Source organism: Tursiops truncatus, chromosome 15 (genome assembly GCF_011762595.2).
Source record: "Tursiops truncatus isolate mTurTru1 chromosome 15, mTurTru1.mat.Y, whole genome shotgun sequence".
Classification (NCBI taxonomy): domain Eukaryota; kingdom Metazoa; phylum Chordata; class Mammalia; order Artiodactyla; family Delphinidae; genus Tursiops; species Tursiops truncatus.
Genome location: NC_047048.1, coordinates 22,940,094 through 22,960,728, shown reverse-complemented (window position 1 = coordinate 22,960,728; position 20,635 = coordinate 22,940,094). Strand labels below are relative to the sequence as shown.

Here is a 20,635-nt window from a genome sequence, read left to right as displayed (position 1 = left end):
ACGGTATCTGGTTGTCTCTCCGTGATGTGAGTGACCACTGAAGCGCATTCATCTTATGGTTTATCACGGGTTGCAAAGTGGTGATATTCGGAGTTATCATTTCTCCTTTATTTGTTAGCTAGAATACTTGAATGAAGAGAACCTTTTCGCTCCATGTATTTGGTTACCCTGAGGTAACAGTTTGTACAGAAAAGGCAAGATGCTCATTTTTGCCCCTGTTACTTACTAGTTTTTAGAGTAAAGAGTCAATTCCCCAGTATCCCCAAAGGTCACCAGTGAGCAGTAGTTGCTGTGGGTATCTGTAGGAGCTCACTAATTGAAACATATTTGATATGTATCAGTCATTGCGATTGTATTATTCTTACTGATGCTCAATTGTCCCATTTTTGTCCAGTGGGTGCTTTTTCAGGTTGGCTTCTGAGTCCTGACACATTCTTTGTAGTCTTTGATGCCTTCCTTGCTTTCTATTATAAGATGCTCCAGCCTCCCTTGTATTTTTCTTATCTTAGATTTGGAATCAGCTCTTTCTCCAAGAAGCTTTGGTTCCTTTTAGTGCCATTGTCAGATTTTTTTAGCTCTGTGACCCTGGCTAAGCCGCTTAGCCACTTAACTTTTCATGGGGATAATGATGTCCATGATGGGGAGGTGTTTTTTTTTTAATATTTATTTATTTATCATGGGGAGGTTTTTTAAAAAAATATTTATTTATTTATTTCTGTATGTATTTATTTATTTGGATGTGCCTGGTCTTAGTTGCGGCATGCGGGATCTTTGTTGTGGCACGTGGGCTCTTAGTTGTGGCATACGGGATCTAGTTCCCTGACCAGGGATTGAACCCAGGCCCTCTGCATTGGTAGCGCAGAGTCTTAACCACTGGACCACCAGGGAAGTCCGCGTGCTGTGGAGTTTAATGAACATTAAATGAGAGAGTACATAATGGCAACTATTTAGATAGCGTGCTATGTGCCAGGCACTTTACCTGTAAGCTGCACAGCTTCATAGTGACCTTGCCAGGAAGTTTCACTGTTCCAGTTATATAGACCAGGGCTCAGCACACTTTTTCTGTAGAAGTCCCCTTTTTTCTGTATTTGAGGCTTTGTGGACCATATGATCTCTGTTACAAGTACCCAACTCTGCCACTGTATCCTGAAAGCAGCCGTAGACCATACAGGAGTGAGCATGGCTGTGTAAATAGTAAACCTTATTTATGCATGCTGAAATTTGAATCTCATATAATTTTCGTTGTCACCAGATATTATTATTCTTTTGGTTTGAATGTAAAAATCATTCTTGGCGCCTGGACTGTATGAAAATAGGTGCTGGGCTGGTTGGCTGACCCCTGATACAGCTGACAAAAGTGAAGTGGTCATTGGGTCACCCAGCTTGTAAGGGTTCAGTCTGTGCTCTTCCCACAATGCTTCGCTGCTCTCTGCAGCACCTGGGGAGGGGCCCGGGACTGGCAGGCAGAAAGTGGCACGTTGGATTTCACCAGCACTCAGAGAAAGCTGGGACAGGAACCTTCGAGAACCGTGTTTTAGTCCTGACTTGGTGCAGACATGGCCATCTTTAGGGCTGTGGTATGGGTGGGATTTCCCCCCTTACATTATTTTCAGCAGAGTAGTTGAAACTGCTTCCTGGAAAGTGTGTGCTATATTCTGAAAACGTTAGTTCTTTCTATCAGAAAAATGGTCAATGACTACCATTCAGTGTCTAAATACAGGTTTGATTTTTTTCCCCACTTAGAAACGAGAGGTGAATACTGTTTTGGCCGATGTCATCAAGCACATGACTCCAGATCGTGCATTTGAAGACTCCTACCCTCAGGTGACAGATTTTCATTTCTCATTTCCACACTGTAAGGAATTTTATTCTGTTGAATTAAATAGGTATGTTTCATGGGTCAGGCTGTAAAGTCAGATAATCCTGGGTTTGAATCCTAGCTTTGCCATGTCTTAGCCTTGTGCCCTTTAATCAGTTACTTAGTCTTGTTGTGCCTCAGTTTTCTCACTGTAAAATGGGGATAATAATAGTCCTCCTCAGAATGGTTGTGAGGGTTCAGTGAGGTGTGATGTGGAAAGCCCTGTACAGTTGCTTGGCACCAGTAAGTAAGATGCCTATGTTTTTCAGTTAAGCTAACTTTTTATTTGGAAATAAATTCAAACTTTATTGGAAAGTTAAAAGAATAGCTCAGAGAACTTCCATTATTTTTTACCCAGATTCACCAGCTGTTGAGAGATTCCATGTTTACTTTATCATTGTGTGTGTACACACACACACACACACACACACACACACACACACACATATATTCATACATACGTATATAAATTTTTAAAAAAGCAGTTGAGGATAAATTGCATACATCATGCCACTTTTGCCCCTAAAGAGTTCAGTGAGTATTTCCTAAGAACAAGGACATTCTCCTTTATAACCACAGTTTAGTTACCAACATCAGGGAATTTAATGTTAATATATTACTTTTACCTTTTCCACAGTCCATATTCCAGTTTTGTCAGTGGACTCAATGTCCTTAGTAGCAGATTTTTTTCCCCTCTAGTACAGAATCCAGCTCAGGATCACTCACTATAAAGTAACTTCAGACCTAATTAAGATTTTATTTTTTATTTAATAACATGATGTTTTGGCACTTACTGCCTATGATCAAGTGATTTCTGGGCTCACTTAGTATAAGAAAATTAGTTACATATTCTTTTTTTAAAAATAAATAAATTTATTTATTTAGTTAGTTAGTTTTGGCTGTGTTGGGTCTTCGTTGCTGCGCGTGGGCTTTCTCTAGTTGTGGCAGGCGGGGGCTACTCTTCGTTGCGGTGCGCGGGCTTCTCATTGCGGTGGCTTCTCTTATTGTGGAACACGGGCTCTAGGTGCGCGGGTTTCAGTAGTTGTGGCACGTGGGTTTCAGTAGTTGTGGCACGTGGGCTCTGCGGCATGTGGGATCTTCCCGGACCAGGGCTCGAACCCGTGTCCCCTGCATTGGCAGGCGGATTCTCAACCACTGCACCACCTGGGAAGCCCTAGTTACATATTCTTGTATAAATTTTAGAATTCTTACATTTTACTCATTTAAGAAATTTTCACCATTTGCTAATTGAAATGGTTCATCATTACAGTTTATTGAGCAGCCACTAACTCTCTGACATTTTTCTAGATGGAATGAAAAGAACACAGTCACGCACAGCAGGCTCTTGGTCAATATTGCAGGGTAAATAAAATGTGTCGAGAAGATGGGTCATACCCTTGTGGGTGGTCCAGGTCTCGGCCTCATATGAAGACTGATGTGCAGAATTTTAGTTGGGGAATTTTCAGTAAGGCCTTGACTGCTAGTGACCCAATTAATTGAAAACTTCAAGTAACATAATAATTTTAATGCAGTCCATTCCTAAGTGACAAGGGAACTATACTATACTGTAATTCTGTCATATCTAAGAGCAACTTATAAAAGATGCCCCGGGGTCAGCCTGCATTCCAGACAGCCACCCATATCGGTTGTGAGCCCTTGGTCTTAAGTGAGGGCCACATCAAGAAAATAAAACTGTGGGGATCTGTGAAGAATTAGCTTTCTCCAGTTCTAGGATAGGGAAGGTATAAGGTGAGCCTGGAACATTTTCTTGTGCCAGGAAGTAAGGAAGTACTGCTGGGGGCACATGGAATGGGCACAGGAACAGCTTGCAAGGGGCTCTCACAGGTCCCCAGTTTGAGCATCAAATGAAATAAATACAGTGATGGATTATAATCCACTGAGTAAGAGTCGGCCCTTACGACGAATAGGTAAATAAATAAATAGATGAGGGGAAAGGTGGGCAGGGGTGCCATTTGAGCAATGTGGAAGAAATGGTAGAGTTGAAAAATCACCATTTGCAGCCGTCACAGTGAAGACAAGAATCATCGGTCTTCAGGCAAGAATCATCAATGGATGCTAAATCTGGGGGGGATGTTTGATGAGGAGCAGGACATTTTCGTATCTCCTCCCATAGAATGAGCATTAATCGCAAGGGGAAAAATAGTGACTCTGGAGTGGAGAATTTGGACAGTCATTGACAGGCTAATCAAAATCCTTATCACCATTGAGGAGCAAGTGGCTATCTTGTGCCTGCAGATATGGAACCCCGAAAAACAGGAAAGACACAGCATCATCTATGTAACATTCCAGTCGAGAATGCATGACTGAATCTAATCATGAGGTAACGTTAGTCATGCCCAAATTGAGGAGCATTCTATAAAGTAATTGGCTTGTAAAAAAAATCTTTGCCATCGTGACAAAGAAGGTTAAGGAACTGTTCCAAATTAACACAGACTGCACAGACGTGAAAACAAAATGCAATGCATGATCCTGAACTGAATCCTGTACTAAAGAGAGGAAAAAATAATGCTGTAAAGAATGTACTGAGGGCTTCCCTGGTGGCGCAGTGGTTGAGAGTCCGCCTGCCGATGCAGGGGACGCGGGTTCGTGCCCCGGTCCGGGAAGATCCCATGTGCCACAACTACTGAAACCCACATGCCACAACTACTGCAGAGCAGCTGGGCCCGTGAGCCATGGCCACTGAGCCTGCGCATCTGGAGCCTGTGATCTGCAACGGGAGAGGCCACGACAGTGAGAGGCCCACGTACCGCAAAAAAAAAAAAAAAAAAAAAAGAATGTACTGAGACAGTTGACAAGATTGGAATACAAATGATAGATTAAAGTATTAAAATTATACCAGTGTTAACTTTCCTGAATTTGATAAACAACAGAGTAGAAATGTCAGAGAATATGACTATTCTTAGGAAATACAAATGAAGTGGTAAGGGGTGAAGGACATGATACATTCAATCTACTTTCACATGGTTCAGAAAAAATATAGTATGTCTTTTTACAGAGAGAGGACAATGAAACAAATTTGGCAAAATACTAAAAATTGATGACTTTGTGTAAAGAGAATATGGGAGTTTTCTGTACTGTTTTTTCAATGTTTCTGCAAGTTTGAAATTATTTCACAGTAAAAAGGTTGGCAGCACACAGTCAACACATTTTTAAAAGTTCTGCCATTGGATCAATGGCTAGGTGAGGAGGTAAAGCAAATATAGCAAAATGTTAGCCCTTGTAGAATCTAAGTGGTGAGTAAATGGGTGTTTGTTATTATTCATTGAATTTTCTTACATTTCAGCATTTCATAATGAAACGTTGAAGGGAAAAAATACATCTTTTAAAACCAGGAAAGGCATTATTTGTAAGTGTACTTTAAATATTAAAAAAAAATTTCCTGTTCTACAGGAATTAGTTACTGTGGATAAGGTTTCAAGAACTATTTTAACCAGACAGTACTGCAGTATCTTTGAATGCTCTGCCTTGGAGCACTGTTTGTCATGACGTTTTGAAGTCCTTTTGCTTGCTGACCTAGTAAACTGCGTAATTATGAGATGGGGTGTGTACCTCTTAATATTCCATATTTTGGACCATGAGCCATTTCCGTTGCAGATGATTTAAACAGTGATGTTTTTAGTATAAACAAAGAACTTGTCAGTAAATTTTCCTTTCTTGACAGCAACCAGGGATAGGGGTTTATTTTTTTTTAACATCTTTATTGGAGTATAATTGATTTACAATGTTGTGGTAGTTTCTGCTGTATAACAAACTGAATCAGCTATACATATACATATATCTCCATATCCCCTCCCTCTTGTGTCTCCCTCCCACCCTCCCTATCCCACCCCTCTAGGTGGTCACAGAGCACAGAGCTGATCTCCCTGTGCTATACGGCTGCTTCCCACTAGCTATCTACTTTACATTTGGTAGTGTATATATGTCAGTGACACTCTCTCACTTCGTCCCAGCTTACCCTTCCCCCTCCCTGTGTCCTCAAGTCCATTCTCTACGTCTGCATCTTTATTTCTGTCCTGCCTCTATGTTCTTCAGAACCTTTTTTTTTTTTCGGTGTTTTTAGATTCCATATATATGTTAGCATACAGTATTTGTTTTTCTCTTTCTGACTTACTTCACTCTGTATGACAGACTCTGGGTCCATCCACCTCACTACAAATAACTCAATTTCATTTCTTTTTATGGCTGAGTAATATTCCATTGTATATATGTGCCACATCTTCTTTATCCATTCATCTGTCGATGGACACTTAGGTTGCTTCCATGTCCTGGCTATTGTAAATAGTGATGCAGTGAACATTGTGGTACATGACTCTTTTCGAATTGCAGTTTTCTTGGTATATGCCCAGTAGTGGGATTGCTGGGTCATATGGTAGTTCTGTTTTTAGTTTTTTAAGGAACCTCCATACTGTTCTCCATAGTGGCTGTATCAATTTACATTCCCACCAGCAGTGCAGGAGGGTTCCCTTTTCTCCACACCCTCTTCAGCATTTATTGTTTGTAGATCTTTTGATGATGGCCATTCTGACTGGTGTGAGGTGATACCTCATAGTAGTTTTGATTTGCATTTCTCTAATGATTAGTGATGTTGACCATCCTTTCATGTGTTTCTTGGCAATTTGTATATCTTCTTTGGAGAAATGTCTGCTTAGGTCTTCTGCCCATTTTTGGATTGGGTTTTTTTTTGATACTGAGCTACATGAGCTGCTTGCATATTTTGGAGATTAATCCTTTGTCAGTTGCTTTGTTTGCAAATATTTCCTCCCATTCTGAGGGTTGTCCTTTCGTCTTGTTTATGGTTTCTTTTGCTATGCAAATCTTTTAAGTTTCATTAGGTCCCATTTGTTTATTTTTGGTTTTATTTCCATTGCTCTAAGAAGTGGGTCAAAAAGGATCTTGCTCTGATTTATGTCATAGAGTGTTCTGCTTATGTTTTCTGCTAAAGGTTTTATAGTGTCTGGCCTTACATTTAGGTCTTTAATCCATTTTGAGTTCGTTTTTGTGTATGATGTTAGGAATTGTTCTAATTTCATTCTTTTACATGTAGCTGTGCAGTTTTCCCAGCACCACTTATTGAAGAGGCTCTCTTTTCTTCTTTGTATATTCTTGCCTCCTTTATCAAAGGTAAGGTGACCATATGTGCGTGGGTTTATCTCTGGGCTTTCTATCCTGTTCCATTGATCTGTCTTTCTGTTTTTGTGCCAGTACCATACTGTCTTGATTACTGTAGCTTTGTAGTATGGTCTAAAGTCAGGGAGCCTGATTCTTCCAGCTCCATTTTTCTTTCTCAAGATTGCTTTGGCTATTCGGGTCTTTTGTGTTTCCATACAAATTGTGAAATTTTTTTGTTCAAGTTCTGTGAAAAATGCCATTTGTCATTTGATAGGGATTGCATTGAATCTGTAGATTGCTTTGGGTAGTAGAGTCATTTTCACAATGTTGATTTTTCCAATCCAAGAACATGGTATATCTCTCCATCTATTTGTATCATCTTTAATTGCTTTCATCAGTGTCTTATAGTTTTCTGCATACAGGTCTTTAGCCTCCTTAGCTAGGTCAATTCCTAGGTATTTTATTCTTTTTGTTGCAGTGGTAAATGGGAGTGTTTCCTTAATTTCTCTTTCACATTTTTCATCATTAGTGTATAAGAATGCCAGAGATTTCTTTGCATTAATTTTGTATCCTGCTACTTTACCAAATTCATTGAATAGCTCTAGTAGATTCCGGTGGCATCTTTAGGATTCTCTGTGTATAGTATCATGTCATCTGTAAACAGTGACAGTTTTACTTCTTCTTTTCCGATTTGTATTCCTATTATTTCTTTTTCTTCTCTGATTGCTGTCGCTACAACTTCCAAAACTATGTTGAATAATAGTGGTAAGAGTGGGGAACCTTGTCTTGTTCCTGATCTTAGTGGAAATGGTTTCAGTTTTTCACCATCGAGAACGTTGTTGGCTGTGGGTTTGTCATATGTGGCCTTTATTATGTTGAGGTAAGTTCCCTTTATGCCTACTTTCTGGAGAGTTTTTATCATAAATGGGTGTTGAGTTTCGTCAAAAGCTTTTTCTGCATCTATTGAGATTATCATATGGTTTTTATCCTTCAATTTGTTAATACAGTGTATCACATTGATTAATTTGCATATATTGGAGAATCCTTGCATTCCTGGGATAAACCCCACTTGATCATGGTGTATGATCCTTTTAATGTGCTGTTGGATTCTGTTTCCTAGTATTCTGTTGAGGATTTCTGCATCTGTGTTCAACAGTGATATCAGTCCGTAGTTTTCTTTCTTTGTGACATCTTTGTCTGGTTTTGGTATCAGGGTGATGGTGGCCTCGTAGAATGAGTTTGGGAGTGTCCCTCCTCTGCTATATTTTGGAAGAGTTTGAGAAGGATAGCTGTTAGCTCTTCTCTAAATCTTTGATAGAATTTGCCTGTGAATCCATCTGGTCCTGGGCTTTTGTTTGGTGGGAGATTTTTAATCACAGTTTCAATTTCAGTGCTTGTGATTGGTCTGTTTGTATTTTCTGTTTCTTCGTGGTCCAGTCCTGGAAGGTTTTGCTTTTCTAAGAATTTGTCCATTTCTTCCAGGTTGTCCATTTTATTGGCATATAGTTGCTTGTAGTAATCTCTCATGATCCTTCGTATTTCTGCAGTGTCAGTTGTTACTTCTCCTTTTTCATTTCTAATTCTGTTGATTTGAGTCTTCTCCCTTTTTTCTTGATGAGTCTGGCTAATGGTTTATCAATTTTGTTTATCTTCTCAAAGAACCAGCTTTTAGTTTTATTGATCTTTGCTATTGTTTCCTTCATTTCTTTTCATTTATTTCTGATCTGATCTTTATGATTTCTTTCCTTCTGCTAACTTTGGGGCTTTTTTGTTCTTCTTTCTCTAATTGCTTTAGGTGTAAGGTTAGGTTGTTTACTTGAGATGTTTCTTGCTTCTTGAGGTAGGTTTGTATTGCCATAAGCTTCCCTCTTAGAACTGCTTTTGCTGCATCCCATAGGTTTTGGGTCATCGTGTTTTCATTTTCATTTGTTTCTAGATATTTTTTGATTTCCTCTTTGATTTCTTCAGTGATCTCTTGGTTATTTAGTAGTGTATTGTTTAGCCTCCATGTGTTTGTATTTTTTACGTTTTTTTTTCCTGTAATTGATATCTAGGCTCATAGCATTGTGGCTGAAAAAGATACTTGATACAATTTCAATTTTCTTAAATTTACCAAGGCTTGATTTGTGACCCAAGATATGATCTATCCTGGAGAATGTTCCATGAGCACTTGAGAAGAAAGTGTATTGTGTTGTTTTTGGATGGAATGTCCTATAAATATCAATTAAGCCCATCTTGTTTTTTTGTTTGTTTGTTTGTTTGTTTTGCGGTACACGGGCCTGTCACTTTGTGGCCTCTCCCATTGCGGAGCACAGGCTCCAGACGCGCAGGCTCAGCGGCCATGGCTCACGGGCCCAGCTGCCCTGTGGCATGTGGGATCTTCCCGGACCGGGGCATGAACTCGGGTCCCCTGCGTTGGCAGGTGGACTCTCAACCACTGCGCCACCAGGGAAGCCCAAGTCCATCTTGTTTAATGTGTCATTTAAAGCTTGTGTTTTCTTATTTATTTTCATTTTGGATGATCTGTCCATTGGTGAAAGTGAGGTGTTAAAGTCCCCTACTATTATTGTGTTACTGTTGATTTCCCCTTTTATGGCTGTTAGCATTTGCCTTATGTATTGAAGTGCTCCTATGCTGGGTGCATAAATATTTACAATTGTTACATCTTCTTCTTGGATTGGTCCCTTGATCATTATGTAGTGTCCTTCTTTGTCTCTTGTAATCATCTTTATTTTAAAGTCTATTTTGTCTGATATGAGAATTGGTACTCCAGTTTTCTTTTGATTTCCCTTTGCATGGAATATCTTTTGCCATCCCCTCACTTTCAGTCTGTATGTGTCCCTAGGTCTGAAGTGGGTCTCTTGTAGACAGCATATATACAGGTCTTGTTTTTGTATGCGTTCAGCCAGTCTATGTCTTTTGCTCAGAGCATTTAATCTATTTACATTTAAGGTAATTATCAATGTGTATGTTCCTTTTACCATTTTCTTAATTGTTTTGGGTTTGTTATTGTAGGTCTTTTCCTTCTCTTTTACTTCTCTCTTCCTGCCTAGAGAAGTTCCTTTAGCATTTGTTGTAAAGCTGGTTTGGTGGTGCTGAATGCTCTTAGCTTTTGCTTGTTTGTAAAGGTTTTAATTTCTGCGTCGAATCTGAATGAGATCCTTGCTGGGTAGAGTAATCTTGGTTGTAGGTTTTTCCCTTTCATCACTTTAAATATGTCCTGCCACTCCCTCTGGCTTGCAGAGTTTCTGCTGAAAGATCAGCTGTTAACCTTATGGGGATTCTGTTTTATATTATTTGTTGCTTTTCCCTTGCTGCTTTTAATATGCTTTCTTTGTATTTAATTTTTGACAGTTTGATTAATATGTGTCTTGGCGTATTTCTCCTTGGATTTATCCTGTATGGGACTCTCTGTGCTTCCTGGACTTGATTAACTATTTCCTTTTCCATATTAGGGAAGTTTTCAACTATAATCTCTTCAAATATTTTCTCAATCCCTTTCTTTTTCTTTTCTTCTTCTGTGACCCCTATAATTCGCATGTTGGTGCGTTTAATATTGTCCCAGAGTCTCTGAGACTGTCCTCAATTCTTTAAATTCTTTTCTCTTTACTCTGCTCTGTGGTAGTTATTTCCACTATTTTGTCTTCCAGGTTAGTTATCCGTTCTTCTGCCTCAGTTATTCTGCTATTGATTCCTTCTAGAGAATTTTTAATTTCATTTATTGTGTTTTCCATCATTGTTTGTTTGCTCTTTAGTTCTTCTAGGTCCTTGTTAAACCTTTCTTGTATTTGTCCATATTATTTCCAAGATTTTGGGTCACCTTTACTATCATTACTCTGAATTCTTTTTCAGGTAGACTGTCTATTTCCTCTTCATTTGTTTGGTCTGGTGGGTTTTTATCTTGCTCCTTCATCTGCTGTGTGTCTCTCTCTTCTCATTTTGCTTAGCTTACTGTGTTTGGGGTCTCCTTTTCACAGGCTGCAAGTTCATAGTTCCTGTTGTTTTTGGTGTCTGATCTCAGTGGATAAGGTTGGTTCAGTGGCTTGTGTAGGCCTCCTTGTGGAGGGGACTGGTGCCTGTGTTCTGGTGGATGAGGCTGGATCTTGTCTTTCTGGTGGGCAGGACCACGTTTGGTGGTGTGTTTTGGGGTGTCTATGAACTTACTGTGATTTTAGGCAGCGTCTCTGCTAATGGTGGGGTGTGTCCCTGTCTTGCTAGTTGTTTGGCACAGGGTGTCCAGCACTGGAACTTACTGGTCGTTGAGTGGAGCTGGGTCTTAGCGTTGAGATGGAGATCTCTGGGAGAGCTTTCGCCTTTTGATGTTACGTGGTGCCGGGAGGTCTCTGGTCGTCTAATGTCCCGAACTCGGCTCTCCCACCTCAGAGGTTCAGGCCGGACACCCAGCCAGAACACCAAGACCCTGTCAGACACATGGCTTTAGTCCTGGGTAGCTTCTCAATGGCAGTAGTTTTGCTGGTGATCCAAATAGGGCTGGTTTTCCTTGCAATGTCTGAAGCAAGGCCTAGAGTGACACCCCATTGTGTGTGGCTGTCGCAGGCAGGACGTGGGGGTAGGCATCGCTCCTGGCCGCGGTTTATATTTTATGTAGAGAAAGTGCCTCCTTGGTTCTCCCGTGCCAAGGCACTGTGAACAGGACTCTGCATGTCAGGGTGAGGGGTGGTGGACATCAGTACGTGGCCACCTAGGACAGACCTCACAGACTGTGCCGCCATCCTCGGGTAATGCATGGCCTTTGACCCCACTGACAAACTCAGTCCAGTGCCTCTCCACTGAAGCAGTCAAAAAACACAGGACCACCATGGGCTAGAATAGGGATCTGTAAACCACGGCCCATGTAGCCCACAACCTGTTGTGAATAAAGTTTTATCGGAACCCAGCCACACCCCTCTGTTTACACATTGTCAATGACTGCTTTCCAGCTGCAACAGCAGAGTTGAGTAGTTGTGGTGGCTGTATGGCCCTGTATAGAAAACGTTTGCCCACCTCTTGAATATTCATACCTGATTTGAATGGAGAGCTTTGAAGGGCAGGCATTGCTCTAAACACTGTAAGCAAACCACCCCGTTTAGTGCTCACAATGAGTGAGATACTGTTTTGCTCTCCAGTTTTACAGAAGAGAAGACTGAGGCCAAGGTGTTTCTTCAAGACTAGAGTAAGATGGGCAAACTCAGATTGAGACTAGGTTTAACATAACCCAGTAATTCCCTGTTCCTTGTGTAATTTAGGTTTCCCTTATTGTAACTGTGATTGCAAACTATGGGCAGGGTTGCCTTTTTAAAAATATCGAAGTTTTATTAAAGATGTGTTTTTCATTTTGCTTTACAGCTTCAGTCAATAATTAAGAAAGTAATTGCACACTTCCATGATTTCTCAGTTCTTTTTTCAGTGGTAAGTAACTTTCCTTAACTATCTTTGGAAATTTGTATCTGACTCAGAGGTTCCTTTAGTGTCTCAATAATTTTTTCATGGTGTCCTAGACCAAGAGAAATACTTAACAGTTCCGTTTTTTATTAAAAAACACTAGTAAGGTTTAAACAATTTAAATATTTATGTCATGACAACTTAAGCAGCACTTGAGAAAATAATACACATAGACTGATAGAAAAATATTGTCTTTATTTCATTCATTACTTACTATGGGATATGTGCACCTACTGGGTATCACACAACTTCTCAAACCTTGGAATCAAATTGGACATCCTCTTCCTCATTGATTTTTGCATGGTACCTGCTTTTTATCACACAATAATCTAATGTTGAAACTATGATATACATCAAGCTAATAGTTGTCTCAGTGTCTGACAGAGTTGAGATTTATTATATTTCCCTCAAAAATTTAAAATAGCCCGTGACACCCTTCTCATTTGCTGCAGTGCCCTGGTCACATACCAATCTAGGTGATTCTCTGTGTAGTAACACTCTCTGCCCTGGCCTCAACTTTCCTTTTCCCTCTTCCTGCTTCCATTTCCAGTACTCTCACAGACTGTAAGCTTTTGTTTATTTAATAATAAAGGCTGTTATTTATTGGACTTTTGCCACGCCCCAAGCACTGTGCTAGAACTTTTTTTTTCTTTAATTTTTATTGAAATATAGTTGATTTACAATGTTGTGTTAGTTTCGGGTATACAGTAAGGTGATTCAGTTATACGTATATATAAATATATATCCTTTTTTTACATTCTCTTCCATTATAGGTTATTACAAGATACTGAGTATAGTTCCCTGTGCTATACAGTAGGTCTTTGTTGGTTATGTATTTTATATATAGTAGTGTGTATATTTTAATCCCAAACTCCTAATTTATCCCTCTCACCTACTCTCCTTTGGTAACCATAAGTTTCTATGTCTGTGAGTCTATTTCTGTTTCGTAAATAAGTTCATTTGTATCCTTTTTTTAGATTTTACATACAAACAATATCCTATGATATTTGTCTTTCTCTGTCTGGCTTACTTCACTTAGTATGATAATCTCTAGGTCCATCCACGTTGTTGCAAATGGCATTATTTCATTCTTTTTTATGGCTGAGTAATATTCCAGTGTGTGTGTGTGTGTGTGTGTGTGTGTGTGTGTGTGTGTGTGTGTACTTATATACATACGCACCACATCTTATTTATCCATTCATCTGTCAATGGAGACTTAGGTTGCTTCCACATCTTGGCTGTTGTAGATAGTGCTGCTATTGGGGTACATGTATCTTTTCGAATTATGTTTTTCTCTGGATATATGCCCAGGAGTGGAATTGATGGATCATATGGTAGCTTTGTTTTTAGTTTTTTAAGGAACCCCCATACTCTTCTCCATAGTGTCTGTACCAATTTACATTCCCACCAGCACTGTAGGAGGGTTCCGTTTTCTCCACACCCTCTTCAGCGTTTATTATTTGTAGACTTTTTGATTATGGCCATTCTTTTGGGTGTGAGGTGATACATCATTGTAGTTTTGATTTCTAATTCTCTAATAATTAACAATGTTGAGCATCTTTTCATGTGCCTTTTGGCCATCTGTACATGTTCTTTGGAGAAATGTCATTTTAGATCTTCTGCTTACTTTTTGATTGGGTTGATTTTTTGATACTGAGCTGTATGAGCTGTTTTGTATATTTTGAAGATTAATTCCTTGTTAGTCACGTCATTTGCAAATATTTTCTCCCATTCTGTAGGTTGTCTTTTTGTTTTGTTTATTGTTTCCTTTGCTATGCAAAAGCTTTTTAAGTTTAATTAGGTTCCATTTGTTTATTTTTGTTTTTATTTCCATTACTCCAGGAGACAGATCCAAAAAGATATTGTTGCAATTTATGTCAAAGAGTGTCTTACCTACGTTTTCCTCTAGAAGTGTTACAGTATCTGGTCTTACGTTTAGGTCTTTAATCTGTTTTGAGTTTATTTTTGTGTATGGTGTTAGAGAATGTTCTAATTTCATTCTTTTGCATGTAGCTGTCCAGTTTTCCCAACACCACTTATTGAAGAGACTGTCTTTTTTCCATTGTATATCCTTGCCTCCTTTTTTGTAGATTAATTGACCATATGTGTGTGGGTTTATCTCTGGGATTTCTATCCTGTTCCATTGATCTGTATTTCGGTTTTTGTGCCAGTACCATACTGACTTGATTACTGTAGCTTTGTAGTGTAGTCTGAAGTCAGGGAGCCTGATTCCTCCACCTCCGTTTTTCTTTCTCAAGATTGCTTTGGATATTCGGGTCTTTTGTATTTCCATACAAATTAAAAATTTTTTTTCTAGTTCTGTGAAAAATGCAGTTGGTAATTTCATAGGGATTGCATTGACTCTGTAGGTTTCCTTGGGTAATATAGTTGTTTTGACAACATTGATTCTTCCAATCCAAGAACATGGTATATATCTTTCCATTTGTTTGTGTCTTTTTTATTTCTTTCATCAGCATCTTGAAGTTTTTGGAGTACAGGTCTTTTGCCTGCTTAGGTAAGTTTATTCCTAGGCATTTTATTCTTTTTGATGCAATGGTAAATGGGATTGTTGCCTTAGTTTCTCTTTCTGACCTTTCATTGTTAGTGTATAGAAATGCAACAGATCCCTATGTATTAATTTAGTATCCTGCAACTTTACCGAATTCATTGATGAGCAATCTCTAGTAGTTTTCCAGTAGTGACTTTGGGGTTTTCTATGTATAGTATCATGTCATCTGCAAACAGTGACAGTTTTACTTCTTCTTTTCCAATTTGGGTTCCTTTTGTTTCTTTTCCTTCTCTGATTGCTGTGGCTAGGACTTCCAAAACTATGTTGAGTAAAAGTGGTGAGAGTGGACATCCTTGTCTTGTTCCTGACCTTAGAGGAAATGCTTTCAGCTTTTCGCCATTGAGTATTGATGTGAGCTGTGGGTTTGTCATATATGGCATTTATTATGTTGAGGTAGGTCCCCTCTATATGCACTTTCTGGAGAGTTTTTATCATAAATGGATGTTGAATTTTATCAAAAGCTTTTTCTGCATCTATCGAGATGATCATAGTGGTTTTTATTCAATTTATTAATGTGGTGTATCACACTGATTGACTTGTGGATATTGAAAAATCCTTGCATCCTTGGGATAATGACCCCATTTGTTCATGGTGTATGATCTTTTTAATGTATTGTTGGATTCAGTTTGCTAGTATTCAGTATTTTGTTGGATTTTTGCATCTATGTTCATCAGTGATATTGGCCTGTAATTTTCTTTTTGATGGTATCTTTGTCTGATTTTGGTATCAGGGTGATGGTGGCCTCAGAGAATGAGTTAATTTTTTGGAATAGTCTATTAACTCCTCTCTAAATGTTTGATAGAATTTGCCTGTGAAGCCATCTGGTCCTGGACTTTTGTTTGTTGGGAGTTTCTTAATCACAGATCAGTTTTAGTACTTGTGATTGGTCTGTTTTATATTTTCTATTTCTTATTGGTTCACTCTTAGGAGAGCGTACCTTTCTAAGAATTTTTCCATTTCTTCTAGAGTGTCTGTTTTGTTGGCATATAGTTGCTTGTAGTAGTCTCTTACGGTTCTTTGTATTTCTGTGGTATCAGTTGTAACTTCTTTTTCATGTCTGCTTTTACTGATTTGGGCCCTCTCCCATTTTTTCTTGATGAGTCTGGCTAAAGGTTTATCAATTTTGTTTATCTTTTCAAAGAACCAGCTTTTAGTTTTGTTGATCTTTTCTATTGACTTTACATGGATTGCCTCAGATCATTTTCAGAACACCACTGGGAAGGCACGAGTAGTAATGAGTCCCACTTTACAGATGAGGAAACTGATGCTGGAAGAGGTGGAGTAACTTGCTTAAGGTCACACAGCCACTGAATGAGGAGTCAGGTTGCAGAAGCTGCTCTGAACAACTCTGACTCTTCTTTCTCTGTTCCTCTATACCTTCATTAAAAGATTGGAGCCTCCTTTGCCTTCTGCTACCAAGAAGAGCTTATTCTCATCTAAAGGTTGTCCAGATGATTTGCCAAAATGTTAACTGGTCCCAGCCCTGGTCCTTGGGCATGTGCAATTTGTTTTAATAGTAATAGTTTTAAAATCCTCAGAGTTCTGTACTTGCTTTCATGTGAGTCCTGATCAGAGCTGCCTCAGAAAGATGAACAACTCTTCCTCTGTTTTGCCCTTCAAAGAAAAAGTAACCCACAAATTCCTTCCAGTAACTTGTGTAAATTGCAGGTAGAGTGCTTTTATTATTTTTTTTTAGGAAAAATTTCTGCCATTTCTGGACATGTTCCAAAAAGAGAGTGTGCGGGTGGAGGTTTGCAAATGCATCATGGAAGTTTTTATCAAGTAAGTGTAACATGATGTAATCAGAAACTTCAATTCCAGCTGCCCTTGTGAAGCCTGTTGCTAAGAAATCAATTTATGCATTTTGAGGGCCTGTGATGTAGTGATGTATTTATACCTAAAATAACATTGAGAGAAAAACCACATTAAAAGGAGAAGTCATGATAAAAGTTTATAATTAGCTTAAGAAGACAAAGTAATAAATGTTAACAGAGCCTGACCATCACCCATATCTCACTCCTGTGATTTGGGAAGGAGCAATCTATTGATGTACTATTTAGGAAGTGTCATTTTAAAAGATAAAGTCATTCTTCTCAAGATACCGGAGCTAGAAAGGTTTCTATCGTTAATGTGTAGATTTGTGATCAGTTTTCAACTTAGTTCCTTTCATTTTATTGATTAAGTCTGTTTCCCCAAAACTGCCAACTGCTGATGGTACATGAAATACTTTCAGGTGGTACATGGAAGAGAGATTTTTATTTTTATTTTAAAACGTGTATTTATTTTAAAGTATGTTAGATAATATATAACTAGTTTAATCAGTGACTTCAAATGTATTATTCTTTAGGACAAGGTTAAGTTAAAAGTTCAAGTCCCTTTAAATATTAAGTATGTAGATGTGATTAAAAAAATATCTCAAGATGGAACTGAAGTAACCAGAGTTTGGAAAATTGAGTTAGAAGTTGCTGGAATGTATGTTTTAAGCTTTCCTTGTATTACCTTTCCAGAAGGTTAATTCCATATGCTTGAAACAAGTATACCTACTTTACTTACATAAAGATTTATTGGGACTTCCCTGATGGTCCAGTGGGTAAGATTCCACGCTTCCAATTTAGGGGACCCAGGTTCAATACCTGGTCAGGGAACTAGATCCTGCATGCTGCAACTAAAGATCCCGAATGCCGCAGTGAAGATCCTGCGTGCCACAACTAAGGCCCGATGCAGCCTAATAGATAGATAGATAGATAGATAGATAGATAAATAAATATTAAAAAGAGAGAGAGAGAGACTCCATGCTTCCACTGTAGGGGGTGTAGTTTCCATCCCTGCTTGGGGAACTAAGATCCCATATGGTGCGTGGTGCGGCCAGAAAAAAAAAAAGATTTGTTATAAGAGCGTGTCCTTTTATGTTATTTGAGAAACCAAATTAAGAATTTTGCCTGGCACTTAACACAGTTATGGACAGGTTGTTGGACAGCTTTAGAAGTTCAAGAAACACGGTAAGAAAACAGATTTGCCCTTTGTCTGACTTAGGAAATGTATCAGTTTTACCATGATTTTGTAGTTAGGAGAAGTTATGATATGTTAGAAGAGGAAACTTGTTATTTAAAGGAGAATTAAGAGAAAACTAGATCATTGCCCATTGCTGGTGATCTGGGTCATGTTAAATGCCAACCAGATAATTTACTGCTTCTCACATATGTATCGTAGATGAGAACTAAATCTGTGCTTTCTGTGGTCTCAGTGGACATGGCTTTTACTGTTATCTCTAAATGTCTTCTAGGCATCAGCAAGAGCCCACTAAGGACCCCGTCATTCTGAACGCCCTTTTGCACATTTGCAAGACCATGCATGACTCTGTGAAGTAAGCTATGTTTAAGGCTGAAACGAGCCTGGATTGGGTCTTAATGCCACATAATAGTACATTAGGGAATTACTGCTTCAAGCTGCCACTGTGAATAACATTATTTTATGGAGTCTATTAAGATACATGTTAACAAGGACATTCCAGTCCAGGGGAGAAGGGAGGCTGAGCTGAGGGTAACCTTCCTGAGAAAATGAGATGGCAAATGTTTTTACAAAGGGATTTCTATTGGGAGGAAAAGGCTGGTTTCATCCAAGTGAACTCATACTCCATGTCTCCTGGAGATTTCTGAGAGCAGCAGATAGTATTATAATGAGTTCACTCATCCAGTAACATAGCCTTTAAGTTTTTTTCTCAATATTAGCCAATTATTTAAAATTCAAATAAAATTGTGTATATTCCTTATATGAAGGACTTTAGTTTGTTGAGTATACTTGAGGGTCAGACCTACCCGTGGGCCTTACCTTTGGGTCAAAAGCCAAATTATCTCCTTTGCTTTCTAGCTTTATTTGTCTTATCTTTTTTTCTTTTTTATTACATGTTTCCATTTGACTGTGCTTGAGGCAGTTCCTGCTTATTTGTGGCAGAAAGTTTGGTCCCCAAAGAATTTTTAAACATAGCAGCTTGATTCACAGGAAAATGTTACAAGAAATGAGAAAATTGTTTTGGAACTTAACCATCAACAAAGATGAATTGTATTTCTTTTTTTTTTTCCCCCTGAATTTTAGAATCTTTATTTCATGACTTTGTGCTTTCAACTTCACAAGTAGTTTTCAAAATCAAAATATCCAGAGTTTTTATAATAAATGGACTGATAGACTTTAGTTGCACAAAAATAGAAATAAAGGCACAAAAAACATTTAGAAAGGTACTTGTATTAGTAGGCCATTGGCTTTTGGCCTAAGCGAAATAGAAGATGTATTTCTCTTATGAGAAGTGTGAAGCCAAAAGGTGGGGGTGGGGTAGCTCTGCTTTAGAACATCATCTAGGAGCCCAGGTTTCTTGTCTTACTGCTCTGCTCTCCCTCCGGGGTGTTGTCCTTGCTTCCTGGTGGAGGTGACTTACCTCAACCTTGTCCATGTTGCAGCTGGCAGGCATTGGAGGACAGCACCCTCCTTTTAGGGACACAACTTGGGAGGCTCGTACATCACTCGCATTCACATCCTATTGGCCAGAACTGTCATGTGACTACTCCTAGCTACAAAGGAGTTGGGGAAATGTAGTCTCAAATAATGAAGGGGACACTGCATATTGGAGGACAGTATGCAGTCTTTGCCAATACAGACTTGTTTTCCCTTAGAACAAACCAATAAACAGGAGCCTTGGTCTTTGGCTCTTAAAATTTTTTAAAATAAATTTGGAGAACTATTTATAAACCTTTACATGTATTATCAAAACTATAAGGACTTGACATTTTTTCATTTATATTCATACTAAATTTGCTATTAAACAGAAGCACCTGAGATCTGTGATTTACTTTAAGCTGTATCTCCAACATAAGGTAGATTGATGGATGGAGAGAGTAATGGAGAGTTGTATGATAAAGCAAATATTGTAAAATGATAGTAGTAGGGTGTATTGGTGTTCACTGTATAATTTCAACTTTGCTACATGTTTAAACTTTTTATAGTAAAACGTTGAATGAAATTTCTCTGAAATACAAAATTTGAAGTTGGACCTTGCTATCCAAATTCCAAAGAAGAGAGTTACCTTCTCTTTTGCTGTTAGTAAATATATCTTGAGAACAGCATCTTTGAGAGAAATTAGAAACACATTTAAATTATGTTAATTTAGATTACATATTTTCATCAAAAGAAACACATACATGGAAGTTTTTTAAATCTAGAAAATGCAAAATGTTCTTGCCTGTTAAGTTGCTTACTTCTAATACTTTTTTTTCCTTTGGAAACTTTAATTTATCACCTCAATGTTAATTACGTACAATTATTGATTTTAGTGCACTCACTCTTGAGGATGAGAAAAGAATGCTGGCATATTTGATTAATGGATTTATAAAAATGGTAAGTATTGGGGAAGAAGTTTCAGTGCACTTGGAAATGTGATGTAATTGTTTATCCTTCCTCTGGTGAAAGCAGTTAACATTATGTTCCCTGGTGCTTTTCATTTTTATTGAGATAAGATGAAATTAGAAAACAACTTAATATTAGCCAGCACTCCCCTGGGGGCAAGGAGAGCCAAGACAAACTGGCTTAAGGAAAAAATTAAAAGGGGAGGGTGGGCAGAGACTTGCTGGCTGATGGGACATAAAGTC

The 20,635-nt window shown here is 38.5% G+C and overlaps 1 protein-coding gene and 1 non-coding gene across 8 annotated transcripts in view; one reads left to right on the top strand and one right to left on the bottom strand.

The window, feature by feature from the left end:
* The window catches only part of VPS35L (VPS35 endosomal protein sorting factor like), a 134,005-nt gene that overhangs the window by 62,880 nt on the left and 50,490 nt on the right, over nucleotides 1-20,635 (top strand). For all 7 annotated transcript variants that reach the window (XR_012326089.1, XM_073792252.1, XM_073792255.1 and 4 more), the window contains 5 exons: nucleotides 1,744-1,824; nucleotides 12,335-12,397; nucleotides 16,696-16,781; nucleotides 18,283-18,363; nucleotides 20,321-20,384. Coding sequence is in view for 6 of the 7 variants with exons in the window: in XM_073792252.1 (XP_073648353.1) it covers nucleotides 1,744-1,824; nucleotides 12,335-12,397; nucleotides 16,696-16,781; nucleotides 18,283-18,363; nucleotides 20,321-20,384 (375 nt within the window). In the remaining variant the exon portion in view is untranslated. The remainder of the gene's footprint in view (nucleotides 1-1,743; nucleotides 1,825-12,334; nucleotides 12,398-16,695; nucleotides 16,782-18,282; nucleotides 18,364-20,320; nucleotides 20,385-20,635) is intronic.
* Nucleotides 816-888, bottom strand: TRNAG-ACC (transfer RNA glycine (anticodon ACC)). The gene has a single exon. It is a non-coding gene; the product is annotated as a tRNA-Gly (tRNA).